The sequence below is a fragment of the Phascolarctos cinereus genome, unplaced genomic scaffold, assembly GCF_003287225.1.
Source record: "Phascolarctos cinereus isolate Bilbo 61053 unplaced genomic scaffold, phaCin_HiC Scaffold_4;HRSCAF=312, whole genome shotgun sequence".
Lineage (NCBI taxonomy): Eukaryota > Metazoa > Chordata > Mammalia > Diprotodontia > Phascolarctidae > Phascolarctos > Phascolarctos cinereus.
This window is the reverse complement of record NW_027555847.1, coordinates 544,951,491-544,966,689: the sequence shown is the minus strand read 5'-3', so window position 1 is coordinate 544,966,689 and position 15,199 is coordinate 544,951,491. Positions and strand designations below refer to the sequence as shown.

Here is a 15,199-nt window from a genome sequence, read left to right as displayed (position 1 = left end):
TTGCATGGTTCTAACATAATTAGTGACTACTTATTGGAGGAGCAACTTTAAGCCTGCTCTACATATCAAAAAAAATTGTAATTAAAAAAATAATAATAAACATATCAGGTATTGTGGTAATACAGGCAGGAAAAACAAAGTTGATGCATTATGAGTATTACTCAGATTATGATATACAGTGGGACAAGCAATCAACTGGAGTTGTCCACTGTTTACCTGTATCTTGTATGAGTATTGTGGAGATGGACAATGAGCGAAGTCCAGAACTGAAAAGGCAGAAGAGAGCAAGCTATAGTATGCAGCCTTCCCTGTACTGGCAAAACCTGCCTTCTTAGCACTAATGCTCTTCCAAAGATGCTATATGGGGGCAGCTAGGTGGCTCAATGGATAGAGCACTGGCCCTGGATTCAGGAGGACCTAAGTTCAAATCCTGTCTCAGACACATAACACTTACTAGCTGTGTGACCCTGGGCAAGTCACTTAACCCCATCGCCTGGCCAAAAACAAAACAAAACAAAGATGCTATATGGCCATGAGTCATGGACCATCACGATCTCCAATGAAACAAAACTGCAGATGATTCAAGAAAAGGGAATGGAAAGGGGCACAATGGGTTTAAATAGACTTGAGTACATGTCCAAAGATTACCCATAAATAAAATATATTGTCTATGATAATGTAAGCCCAGAAAAGGAGATGGGTCAGTCATTTAATGGCATGGAAAAATTACTATCTTGGAGAAATGGATATGGATTGGAGAAATGGAGAAAATGGATTGAGGGTTGCACTAGTATCTGCAAAATACTAAATAATCCAAAGAATACTCCAAGGTTGTTGGAAAGATCCTTTATGGAGTTTCCTTCCTTAGGAAAGAACATGGACAAGAATTACACAGAATGAGACCACGTGTAAGGGTTTCGATCTGCACCAGGGAAAGACATACCCACTTCAGTGAAATCCTGGATCCGTTGAAATATGTATGTACATAATGCAAGTTGATCTGAATTTCCTATTCCTTTCAGGTGTAGCTATGTTTGTGTGATTATTCTAACCATAGCAACTGATGGTGGCCTACACGTCCAGGGTATGGAGCATGGAGTGTATGGGGTGTTGAGGGAGGACTAGCACCTCCAGTGTGAAGGCTTGCTGAGCCCTTTTCAGGGCTGCTCATTCCCCTTTGGTGTCTACCTTTCACACGATTCTCACCTGTGACTCCAAGAAGCTGTAGTATGTGCTGCAGCCACATCTTGATAAAACCATCTCAGCAGAGAGGCTAAACTAGGTTGAGGGTAACCGATAAGCCTCAAACCCATTGGTGACTTAGGGGGATATTTACCTAAGGCATGTGCAGACTTGGTGGATGAGAACAATTTGTTCCAATGGCCATGAAGGCAATTGAAGCAGGTGCTGTACAGCACTTAGAGTGTGGTCAGACACTGCAGATGCCAAGGTCATCCACTGCATCCCAAGCCATTGCCAATTGTCTTGACTTTTGTCCTGCCACTGAACTTTGATGACTCTGGAAGAGAGAGTGAAGCTGACACCTTTGTGCAATTCTGCCTTACTTAAATCCAATTCACACACAAGTCAAGGCATCACCCATGGTGTCATTGGTCTTCTTTGAACATGAAGGACAAACAACAGGAACAGCATGCCCAGAGCCCAAAATAAAATAGGCACATAATAAGAAATCTGCTATCAGCAAATTAGGTGTTTCGGTAAATAACACTGCAAGCTACATTTCACAGTGTGGACAGGGTACTTCTATAGGCTTTCCATTCTTGAGTAACATCATGATGACATGAGGAAGTGTGGGAAGCCCTGGTGAAAAAGTCCGTTTGCTAAAGCTGCTGTGGGCTGAGGGACTTTTGGGAACCTATTTACAAGACCAGGTTATATGTATGTAGAAGCCTCCCTTGAAGTGCCATGATTGTAGGCTCATTAGTGGTCTCTAGTCTTCAACTTGGGCAAGTCTTAGGCAAGTATGTTTGTTATCTTTGAAAGACATAGGAACTCTGGTCAACACAGTGGGAGCAACTCCAGGACTCATGATGACACATGCTGTTTCCCCTCTCCCCTGGTAGAGAAGGGACATACTCAGAATGCAAATCGAAATGTACATGCATGCAAACACACACATGTATGCATGTTATATATTGCATATATCACATGTGTAAATATGCATGTGTAAATATACATATATACATACATAGAAGGTGATGATTGAGCTGTGTTTGGAAGAAAGAGAAGGATTCTATGGGGTGGAGATGAGAAGACAGTAGGAGTACATCCTAGTCATCAGGGGTGTACAAAGATAGAGAATGAAGCATCATATGAGGAATAGGAAGAAAGCCAGTTACTAATGAACTGAACTTAATGGAATAAGAGAAGGGGTTGTTTCATGTTGGGGTTTGAAAGAATATGTATGCAACTATTTGTTTATATGTGCGGGTATAGGTGTGTTCCTAGGTTTTGTCCCTGTGTGACCTTGAATAGGTGAGTTCACCTTTTGGGCTTTTGATTTCTTCATCTATAAAATGAAATTGGATTAGATGACCTCTATGGGGCTTCCAGCTCTAGAATTCCATAATCCCATGTATTCTTGGTGGCAAAGAACAGAAAGGCTTTGGCCATGTGGATAGTAACACAGAGGTCAGTTTGCAAACTAAGAATACACAGACACAGACACACAGACACACAGACACACACACACACACACACACACACACACACACACAGAGAATTCTCTTCTAGCTCTCTCAAAAGCCAACTCAAAAAGGTTCCTTTTTTTCTTAACTTGTAGTATGTTTCCATTGGTGCCACCATGAGAAATAGAAGGCTGCACTTACAGACCTTTTGTATGACCCAGTCTGGTTTCAGACTTCATGCCCAAGAGAAAAGGGGATTCCAGGAAAGGGATGAGTGCAGTGTATCAGCTGTCTTGTGACATCAGAGACTGCATCTTGTCAAGTGGAAAACCTCAGCCAAGAATTTTGTCACTGGAACATCACCTAGAACTCAGTCATGCTCACAGTTCTAGGATTAGCCAACCCCTTAGTGCATTTCTTGTCAGGGAATACAGTAAATACTGCCATCCACATCCACACCAGATTAATGAAAACAAAAACTTGGAACCTAGTTTTTGACTAGTCAATCTCATTGGTCCCAGTTAAAGAGCATCTAAGGGCTGATCCTAATCAACAATTTTAAATTTCTTTTTGTTACTTCCACCTTCCCAATTACATATCCTCTTTTTCCTTCAGAAAAAAAAAAGTACTCTTCTTTCTTTTCTCTATTAAAATCTGCTTTCAAGAAAGAATGAACTTATTCACACTGAAGTATAAATGACTACTAATAATTTGTGTTATCCCTCGTAAGGGCAGTTACATTTTGGTAGGCATCAAAGTTTTCAGGGTAGAATTTCATGCATCAACTAGGAAGTGAGAAAGATACATTTTGTGACAACCAACCTACATACTGCTAATATCACACCATATAGATGGTTGTCCACTCAACCTATGTGAAAGTCCAGCCCTACCGCTCAGGTTTTGACAGTTGTGAAGAATTCTGGTGTGTGCTATATTTCTGATAAAATTTGAGATGAGACAGGAATAAGTCTCTGTAAAGGCTGCCACTGAGAGCCTTCAGAAACAAAATACATATCCCCTGTGACTGTTAAGTCAGAAAATCTTTTGAAATAAAAAAAAAGAAATTTATGAGGGGCTCTGAAAAATGTACATTCTCCAAATGATAGCCATAGTGTTTGTAATGAGCTATAAGATTCTGAGTGTCCCAGTTCCATAGCTCTTACTTAGGTTTCTGATATCAAAAGTATTGTATAAATTCACTTCAAATCCCCAAAGCATTTATTAGGTACATGAAAGAAAAATGTGTGTTTATACACACATATATATACACAAAAACATATATGTATATATGTATGTGTATGTATAGACAGGTGTAGATATATATTCCTGTCTGTCTGTCTGTCTATCCATCCATCCATCTATCTATCTATCTATCTATCTATCTATCTATCTATCTATCTATCTGTCTATCTATCTATTATCTATCTATCTCTATATCTCTGGAAAGAGAGAAGGGCAATTACTAATGGAGTGAATTGAGCTGAGTATGAGAGGGGGCATTTCATATTGTGGTTTGAAAGTGTGTGTGTGTGTGTGTGTGTGTGTGTGTGTGTGTGTGTGTGTGTGTGTGTGTGTGATATCTATCGATCCATCTATCCAATATGTCTAATGGGAGTAAATCTGCCTGGTCATTCTCTACCCCCCCCAATCACCCCACATCATCCAAGGCTGAGCAACCAGAATTCACTCAACTGACTCACTACGATGTCTCTTCTAAGGATTTCCTACTACATAAATGAACTGTGCTATGAATGAGATAAAGCACAACATTTGAGATGACTGAATTGGCATTTCCATGGCCTTCATAACTATCAGAAATCAGCTCTACAGTCCTATGATTTCATGTATTACAGGAACTCCAAGTAAGGAAATTTCCAAACCCCATGTAGATCAAGACCTTTTCTGGGGCAATTAGGTGGTAGAGTGGATAGAGTGCCGGCCCTAGAGACAAGAGGACCTGAATTCAAATCTGGCCACAGTTATGTACTAGCTGTGTGCCCCTAGGCAAGACATTTAACCCCAATGCCTAAAAAAATAGATAAATAAAAACACTTGCTCTTAGATTGTTAAATAATTGCTCAAGGTATTTTGATGTTGTAACTTGGCCAGAGTTGGACAATCAATACGTGTCAGAGGTAGGGCTTTGGCCTAGGTCTTAGGCCAGGTCTCTGTCTACCATATCATGCTGCCTTTCATATCTACATATAGGGATAAGAATAGGGAATTGACATATGATTTCTTTTGAAAGAATTATTCTGAACTTAACACCCCTTCCCCGAACATTTCCTTATACAAAGTACAATTAGAAGAGAGAGGATTATACATGATACATAGTCAAGGGGAAAAAAAATTCCCTAATTGGCCATATCTGAAAATGTATATTTCATTCTGTACTGTGACTCTTCTCTGTCAGGAGGTGGCTAGCATGTTTCATCATTGTTCCACTGGAATCATGGTTGGTCATTGCATTGACTGGAGTTTTTAAATCTTTCAATGTTGTCGTTTTTTCCTGCTTGAGGAGTTATTATTACTGTATACTATTTCTGCTCAGTTCTCTCTGCATTAGTTCATATAAGTGCTCCCAGCTTTCTCTGAAATCATCTTTTTGTCATTTCTTACAATATAATAATATTCTATTACATTTAAATGCCATAACTTGTCTAACCATTCCCCTATAGAGCCCTCTTTAATTTCCAGTTTGTTGCTATAAGAAAAAAGAGCTGCCGTAAGTATTTTTGTACATGTGGGTGTTTTTCCTCTTTCTTTGATCTCTTTGGGAATATAGATCTAGCAGTGGTTTTACTGGGTCAAACAGTATTTTAGTGAATTTTTATGTATGGTTACAAATTACTTTCAAGAATGGCTGGATCAGTTTATAAATCAACCAAAAGTATATGAGTATAGCCCTGAATTTACTGAAAATACTTCTAACCTGTTATCATTACATCTGATATTAGCTCTTGGTTTGGGCAGATACTATTTAACCATATTAAGGAACAATCCATTTATTCCTATTCATTTTAATGTTTGATTTTTAATGGAAATGAGTGTTGAATTTTATCAAAAGCTCTGGGTTAGCATTTGTTCTCAAGTCAACCTCTATTCCCTTGCATCCTCTTGGATGGTGAAAACAGTCCCTACTTGATAACACCTGCTCTAGGTAAGACTAAACCTTTCTCTTCTGTGGGAATTCCTAGATTTTCACACAATCTCCTGGTGGTTCAACTTAGGTTTTGGCTTCTACCACTTTTCTGTTTTCCCTCTTAAATAGGAGCCAATGCTCCATTCCTTGTGACCCTGACAGGACACAATGAGGAAGAAAGGAGAGATTAATGACTTGTCCATGGGAGAACAAGAAATGGGGCAGAAAGAGAAGAACATGGGAAGGTCACACCAGTTCTTTCTGATAGTAGACAAAGTCAGAGACTGAAATTCACCTGTAAGACAAGAAATGGGCCCTGCAGTTGCTATAAGCATTATTTAAATCTTGAATCTTTGTCCAATCAATCAATCACACAGATAGCAAATTCCTGAGTTTGAACGCAGGTCTTCCTTACTTCAAGCCCAGCACTCTATCCGTTGCACCATATAGCTACTCAGTAAGGTGTTCTTGATTCTGCTGGTAGCAGTCCCCCTGTAAGATCCTAGGTGCTTTGTTTCCCAGGTCCTGTCCTGATTCTTTTTCCTTCTGGGTCTTCAGCCTGGGCTGCTTGTGTCTTATGCTGGGAGCTAGTTTGGTCCTGTCTCTTGCTACAGATCCAGAATGTTTGAGCATTGAGCCTTTTGACTTGTCCTTACTTAGAACCTTCTCAGCTTTCTGTTGGTCTTCTTGTGTAGTCCTGGACTGGATGGAGGAGCTTATAATCATGTCTCTGGTTTTCTTTGATCAGTGTTCTTTCTGGTGCATGTTTTAGAACTTCACTGGGACATTTCTTGGGAATCTGGGTTCCCTTACAATTCAGGAGTGGAGAATGTGTAGCCTCGAGGCCACACATGGCCCTCTAGGTCCTCAAATGTGGCCCTTTGACTAAATCCAAACTTCACAGAACAAATCCCCTTAATAAAAAGATCTGTTTTGTAAAACTTGTATTGTCAAAAGGCCACACCCAAAGACCTAGAAGGCCATAAGTTCCCCACCTACATCCTAACTACATCCTAACATCCTACCATCTTAGTTGGAAGTCATTATACATGTGATTTCATTGATAGAGGGAACTCCCAGCTGAGGAAGATTCTTCTAGTAATGCTGATCATTGCTTTTCTGTACCTTATAGCTTTAGAGAACCAAGATAGGTGACTTACCCAGGGTTACACAGCCAGGATGTCTTATAGGTGAGGCTTTACATACATACATCAATGTGTGTGTGTGTGTGTGTGTATATATATATATATATATATATATATATATATATATATATATATATGTGTGTGTGTGTGTGTGTGTGTGTGTGTGTGTGTGTGTGTGTGTGTGCATATGTATGCATGCATGTAATATAAGCACAATGTAGCATTGGAAATCTACCATTACAAGGATGAGTTTTTAGTGAAAGAACAGAAATGAAAGGCTATTTCTCCCATGGAGTTTTAAGATTGGATATTCTTGCTTTGGGGACAATGGTTTCTCAGATTCTTAGCTGAAATGCCTGTACTTATCCCAGATTCTAATTTGCCTGTTCCTGGAGCTGTAGTCAGCTTTGAATTGGTTGGATTGTAAGGGGAAGTACCAAAAACGCCAGTGATCCCTGACCGAGCAGCTCAACCTACAACTGTAGAGCTGATTTCTGATAGCTCTGAAGGCTATGAAAATGCCAATTCAGTCTTTTCAGTTTTTTTGCTAGGCAATGAGATTAAGTGACTTGCCCAGGGTCACACAGCTGGTAAGTACTATGTGTCTGAGGCCAGATTTGAACTCAGGTCCTCCTGAATCCAGGGCTGGTGCTCTATCCACTGTACCACCTTGCTGCCCCCAATTCAGTCATCTCAAATGTTGTGCTTTATCTCATTCATAGCACAGTTCATTTATGTAGTAGGAAATCCTTAGAAGAGACATTGTAGTGAGTCAGTAGAGTGAATTCTGGTTGATCAGCCTTGGATGATGTAGGGTGATTGGGGGGGGTAGAGAATGACCAGGCAGATATCCCCATTAGACATATTAAATATTTTAATGTTGCAAGCTCAGCAGCTGCAGAATATGTGGTGAAGGCTGAGCATATCAGAATCACTTAATTTTGTTTATCCCATATATCTGGTTAGTTGTTGTCCTTTGAGCTCAAAGATGACCGAAGTGACATTACTATATTTGGTTCAAGGTACAGCGTGTCCAAATGTGACTGATGAGACCAATATGAGCTCAAAAGTCTCTACTATAGGTTGGGCATAAATAGCCCATATGAACATTTGGAGTGCTGATGTCTCTAAATTTGTGCATTTCACATTTCCGTTGATTTACTTCATTTCTGCTTTGCTCATAGAGCACAGTGCCTTCTTTAATGCAGGCATGCCATGCTAGGCAGTTCTTTGCCAATGTCTCCTATGTCATGAAATTGATTCCAAAGTTCTTCAGAAAAATCTTGACAGTGTCATTATATCACTTCTTCTGTCCTCCCCGTGAGTGCTTGCCTTGTGTGAGCTCTCTGTAGAATTGTCTTTTAGGCAAACGCACTTTTGGCATTCAAACCGTGGCCAGCCCATTGCAGTTGCACTTTCTGGAGTGGAGTTTGAATGCTTGGCAGTTTAGTTTGAGAAAGGACCTCAGTGTCTGGTAGCTTATCCTGCCAGGTGATCTTTAGAATCTTCCTAAGACAATTTAAATGAAAGTTATTTAGTTCCCTGACGTGGCACTAATATACTGTCCAGGTTTCAGAGGCCTACAACAATGAGGTCAGCAAACGGCTCTGTATGCTTTCAGTTTGGTAGGCAGCCTAATACCTCTTCTCTCCCACACTTTCCTTGGGAGCCTCTCAAACAATGGGCTAGTTCTGGCAATGCATGTGTCAACCTTATTATCAATGTGTACATCCCTGGGAAGTATCCTGCCAAGGTACTTATCCATAGCATTCAGAATATACCTAGCAGGTTTGGTAATAATAATAATTCTGTAATGAAGACAGAACCATTTGGAAAACTGATGAGACAGAAATTGGGGAGAAAAAGAAGAGTATTGGAGAGTCACCCCAATTCTTTCTATAATGGTCAAAATCAGGGTCTGTAATTCACCTGTGAAACTAGAAATAACGGTTACCATGAGCAAGTTTTAAATCTTGAGTCCTCATCCAATCCATCAATAAGTAAACATTTATTACATGCCTACAGTGCACCAGGCACTGTGCACTGGGGACACAAAAAGAGACAAGACATTGCCTCCCCTCAAGGAGCTTACAATCTAATGGTGGAAATAATATGCAGACAAACGTATACAAAGCAAGCTATATACGGGATAAACAGGAAATAATTAAGAGAGAGAAGGCATTGCAATTAAGAGGGGTTGGAGAAGGCTGCCTCTAAAAGTGGGGTTTTAGTTGGGGCTTAAGGGAAGCTAGAGAGGTCAATGGTCAGAGCAGAAGAGGGAGGCTGTTCCAGGCATGGGCTACGATCAGAGAAAATGTCAGGAGCTGAGAAATGAAGTGTCTTGTTCCACTTACAGATGGGATATCTGCTCATTTAAACAACACCAAAACATGATCTTACTGTGCCTCACCTTTTTTCTGTGGTTGTTGTTAGAGCCTAGAGTAGTTTAATAAATAAATCCATCAACCTGAGACTGTAGCTGATTTGAGGTCATAGGAGCTGGGTTCAAGACCTTGGGCAAATCACCTAATTTCATTGGGGCTCTGGTTCCTCTTCTGCAAAATGGGGTTGGACCAGACAGTCTCTTCCAGCTCTAGAATTATGATTTAATGTTGTACAAGAGAACACTTAGCCATCTACAAAAGCAAAGCCTGAATTAGCCCTTTTCAGAGAGGACCTTAAAAAGTTCAGATCTGAAAACTGCTGCGTTCGAAGAGAGTGAGGGAGACAAGGCAAATTTACTAACAACTTCCCCAGTGCAGCCACAGTCAGACAGTAGGGTGAAAAAACCCAGTGACTATGAATCTGGGAACCAGGGTTGTAATCTCCACTCTGCCACTAACTAGTTAGCTTTCTTACTTTGGGCAAATCACACAACCACGTTCTGAATCTGTTTCCTCATGTGTACAGAGAGGACCCTAATGGATTCTCAGCTTTTTGTGGGGCCTGGGGAAGAAGGGGAATGGAGGAAATGCCAGGCTGATGATCTTTTTCCAAAGTAAAGAAATCACCCTGTGTGAAAGGTCCACAGTGTAATTTGTGTGAAAAGTGTTTCACACATAGGTGAACCTGGCATCCCTTGTTTGAATTCAATGAGGAGTTGATTTCTTTTTCTGCCAAAGTATTTTCCAGTTATTTAACTGTGCTATATGTGGGATAATCTAACAGGCTGTCATGTGGGAGCTCCATTGGCACCTTCCAAGTGACTGAAACTGCAGATTTCCTCAAAGGTTTCATCTTGATGAGGGAATCCAGGACAGTGTGTATGTGTGTGTGTGTGTGTGTGTGTGTGTGTGTGTGTGTGTGTGTGTGAGAGAGAGAGAGAGAGAGAGAGAGAGAGAGAGAGAGAGAGAACATGGGGGATTTGCTTTTGGTTTTCACTGAGTGAATATTAAGTAATTCTGGAATTCATTGATTTTCCTTTGACATAAACAACTGTCTCTGAACAAAAGGTGTTTCTTGTAGTTTCGTAGGGATTCAGATAACAACCCAGTTGTTATTGTTATTCAGTTGTGACTCCGTTTAGGGTTTTGGGCGGAGATACTGGACCAGTTTGCATTTCCTTCTCCAGCTCAATCCTCATACAGATGAGGAAATTGAGACAAAGTGACTTGCCCAGGGTCACACAATGTCTGAGACTGGATTTGAACTCAGGTCCTCTTGACTCCAGGCCCAGCACTTTATCCACCATGCCACTTAGCTGCCCTAACAACCCAGAGTTGTCTCTATTAAGATGCATCAAGGATTCCACCCAACAGCCATCCCAACATACCCATCTTAACTTACTGCTTCCTTCTTCTAGGTAATAACCTTCTTCTACCTATTATTGTCTTTAGCCTCTCTCAACCCAATGTAGAACTATTTCTCTTTTTTAATCTTTAATTAAAGATGAAGAGAGACCCTCTCCTTCTAGACAGTCCCTTAGTACTTTTTAGTGTATAGCACTGAGCTGGCCTAAATGGAAGCCACCATTGGCTTAGAGTATTGCAGAGTACAGATGCATCTTGGAGAAGACAACAGTGGTCTGTGTGTGGAGAGAGGATGAGAAAGGGCCCTCCAGAATCCTGGCAACAAGGGATTTTGCAGGTCTGCTTGAGATTCAAAGAGTCCAGTTTCCAGAAGATCTCAAGCAGGGAAATCCTGAACTCTTATGGTTACAGCCCTGGACTTGGGCTGGTTACTGGGCCAAGTTTGGTATTTATCAAGCAAGCGCTTTTCAGACTGATATTTGTCCAACTCAGGTAGACTCAGAATCACAGTTTCATCTCTTGGGCCAAATGGGAGCAAAATGGAAGAAAACCAGGTTAGCAACTGTGGTCTTGTAGTGTGACAGGCTGCTTCCTGGTTTGTCAAGGTGTTGAACAAATTCTAAGAACCTATATCTTTGAGGTTTCCCAATGGATCATTTAGTGGAAAGAGCTATTGCAAACAAACGCAGTAGTTCATGAAATGACTCCAAAAGTTCAACCAGATTAGGTTAAACCAATACTTTCTTTTTGCTGAAGGGGGAAAAAAAAACCCAAAGCCAAAACAAAACCAACACATAGTATTGTATCTCAAATTCAGATCACTCACTTTTCCCCCGATGGGCAGACTGATCTTGCTAAAAGTGATTTCCTTGGAGACAACTGCTACAGAGGAGGAGGTAAAGTGCTTTGGAGTCAGAATATGTATTTAAATCCCACCTCTGACACTATTTGGGTAATTCGCTTAACCTCCATATATACAGGTAGAATTTTAGTTGGGACTTAACAGAATCCTTTGACTTTGCCAGAATTCCTTTAATCTGCATATAAAGATATAGACAAGAGCTCATGAAAATGCATTGTTATACCCTGCCCTCTACATGGTATCCTCTCCTCTGAGTCTTCTCTGTTGATGAATTCTTCCCTTTGTCATGCTGAGGACCAGACCTTCCAAAGAGTTGCTGATTTTGCTTTACATAGCAGTAAATACAGGGATAGCTCAGTGAATATTTGTGATTTCATTGGATCTCTGTGGCCAAAAATGACCCTGAGCTGCTTGTTGCCACAGAATCTCTTCTCTAACAGCAGTATTCTCCTGGTGCTGCCTGTGAATCTTGGAGCACCATCCACCATCTCAGAGGACTCAAAATTGGAGGGTAGCCCAAAGAGCAATGGAAAAGACAAATGACTTACTAGCTTTGTGACCCTGGGCAAGTCACTTAACCCCAATTGCCTCACTGAAAAAAGCAAAAACAAACAAAAAGACAAATGGCAGACATAAGTAAGCTGCTGCATGTGGCCAAATAACTGGGGAATCAAGAAGGGGTGTCAAAGACATCATTTAAGACTTGTATGATGAGTACTACGTGAATAACTCTGAGGTACTAGAAGAAACAGAGGAGGACTTCCAGTACTTTGGGTGTATCCTCTGTGGAGAATTTATATAAAGATATAGAGAAGAATAGCCCAGGATCAAGTATGGAGGGTTCATGATCCACACTGGTGGGGAGATTACACACGACAGTTTAGAATCCTCAGGCTCCCTTGTGACTGGTTCCTGGGATGCTTGGCTTTCGCTAAAAAAGTGAGAGTGAAGAAGTGAAATCTTGGTAGTGGTGAGGAGTTCGCATTTCATATTTCACTTGGGAACAGCCATGTACTATCTGCCCACCCAAAGTTTTAAGGTGGAGGAAGCATGGGGGATGGGGAGGTGAGGCTAGCTTCAGGAAGCAGAGAAGTATCTGACAAAGAAGAAGTGATATTTTTAAGCCTGAGAGTGATGTTGTGAAAGGATTGCTGGCTTGCATGTGTGCATGTGTGTGGTCAAAGCCTCACCCAGCACACTCCTGAAAGGAATAATACTTGGCATAAGTGAAAGTTCTGCTATTCCTTTACCAATGTTTCTGAAGCCCCCAGTGGATCACATCTGAGAACTGTATCATACATACATTTCTGTCCTTGGCAGCAATTTCTTCTCAACATAGAGAGAAGAGAAAGGCAACGAATCCTTTGGCAAAGGCCATTCAAGTCCATATTAAAATGATCATATTAGCAGATTGCAGTAGGTTGCAAACAACTATGGGGTTTTTGAAAGGACTTCTGAAATAGATATATAGCTTCTTTCCAGGATTCTAGAAGGAAAAAAAGTAGAATTTTTCAAGAGAAAATGAACCACTCTTAGACTGATGTCCAGCAAAAAATAATAATATATATAATAGATTGCTTTATTTTGATCTAATTTCTAACTACAAAGATAGCTTACACAACTATCCAAGTTTTCACTTTAAAATGGCAGTCTACAGAACATGTTTCATGCAACTCTTATGATGCTAAGTACTAGGTAAATAACTGGGAATAAACAGTTAAGGAATAATATAGCTTGCTAGCAGGTGCAGTAACTGCCCAATATGTACAAACAGCCATATTCTATTCTCAGCTCTTCACAGTTATGTGCAAATGTTACAAATATGGCTTTTGGGTTCTCCATTTTTTTTAAGAAAAGTAAGACATAATTATACAGAAGAATATGTGAAAAGGTCTGCAAGAAAGTTCTTCCACTTGATGACACTACATTTAAGTAGTAATTTACAACCTCCACCTGAGGGTGTAATACAGGCATGTTCCATAAGGGGGCATCGATTCCTAAGGCACAATATTAAGGTTAAACATTCGTTAATTAAGCCATGCTTTTTTTTTTTCTTTTTTCTTTTTGGAGTTATATGAAGTAATAGGTCACTGCTAGTAATAATGTGAAATAAGCTGTTCATTGTACAAAATGCAGTAATAATAAAGGCTAAGCTAACCTATTAGGTGCACCATTAACATGAACTAATTTGAAAATATCCTATACAGTGCTGCATATTAAAACATTGTTTTTTGGTAATATCTTTCTTTCATGAAGCAGAGAGTTATAAGGCTTCTGTGGAATAATAATCTTATAATTGAACAAATATTTTACACTCTTTTGTAATGGTATTTACACTTATTTTCATCTTTTGCCGTTTGGTAAAGAACATGTTCTTGGTATGCATCTTTCCTGGCTTTCTAAAGTGCTTGTTTAACTGCATGAGGCAAGAAAAATGCATATCTGTTGGTGGGCTGATGGCCCCTTACAGACTTAGTTGAAAAGTCATATCTGGACTCTGAAATGCATTTCTTAAAATGGATACTGATTATTGCTAAACGTGTTGCCCTTGCTGGGCTGAAGGCTGACAATCACCAACTCGATTATTTGTTATACATAAATATATGTCCTATAGATGTATGTACATGCAAATGCAAGATCTATCATGTAATAGATAGATACAAATGTTTTGTCTGTCAATCTATTTTGTGCTATTTAACTGACTTGTGCTATGTTTGAAGCTAGATTAAAATAAAAAATCTTAGCATGCTATGATTAACAATCCTATGGTTTACTAGCACAGGAAAAAAAAGGCTATGATAAAAGAGTTGAGATGACAAACTGGAAGGATTCTGAAATGCACTGAATAAGGCAAGAAATCATCAATTACAGCAGAGGAAAAGTCTGAAGTACATTCAGGAAACTTCATAGGCTCTCCCCCCACCACCCTTCACGGGCAGTATTCTTTTGATTTAGAAAAGGATTAAGCATAAGAGTGAAATCTTTGATAGTTTTTACTCCTACAAATACTCATATGGCAGCAAATTCAAAGCCTACTAAGATGCTCTGATGCCATGATCTGGTAAAATAAGGCACTTCCAGTATCGAATTCCAGCCGTGCCGAAAAGATTAAGCCTGGGTCCAACCTATCATTCTCTTGTATCCCCATTTCCTCCCATAAAAGGTGTCACCACACAGTTTTTTCCTCCACATGTATCCTCCCCCTTTTTTCTTGAGATGACTTTGTTTTTCTCCAGAATATTTTTTTCTGATGACTTTTTTTTTAACACATGATAGAAATCTTCAGCTCCCAGCTTCAGTAAAGTCGGAAGATCCAAGTGGTACCAGGTAATGAATTCAGTTCATTCAGTTAAAAGTCTCTTGATACAGAAGCTGACCTGCCAGCTGCAGAGAAACCATGCGGCTTCTGAACTAGTTCCAATATTGCAAAGCAAGCTATGCATGGACGTTGGTGCTGGAGAGGTCGTTTCTTATTATTTCATTTACTACAAGAGAAAAAAAAATGGAGAAGAATTATTAAGATGAAGTGGTTAACAACTAATATAGATTGAAATGCCAAAGGAACACATCTCCCATACTTTTGAAATATGCTCAGGGTGTGAAATGTATGTCACAGAGTTAATGAAAACAACACGTTTCTGACTTCTTAAAGT

The 15,199-nt window shown here is 39.9% G+C and overlaps 1 protein-coding gene across 3 annotated transcripts in view; it reads right to left on the bottom strand.

Moving 5' to 3' along the window:
* Positions 1-13,089: 13,089 nt before the first annotated feature.
* NFATC1 (nuclear factor of activated T cells 1) overlaps positions 13,090-15,199 on the bottom strand; it is a 204,300-nt gene continuing 202,190 nt past the window's right edge. For all 3 annotated transcript variants that reach the window (XM_020986909.2, XM_020986910.2, XM_078153554.1), the window contains exon 10: positions 13,090-15,031. In XM_020986909.2, the coding sequence (XP_020842568.1) occupies positions 14,982-15,031 (50 nt within the window). In that variant the 3' untranslated portion in view covers positions 13,090-14,981. The remainder of the gene's footprint in view (positions 15,032-15,199) is intronic.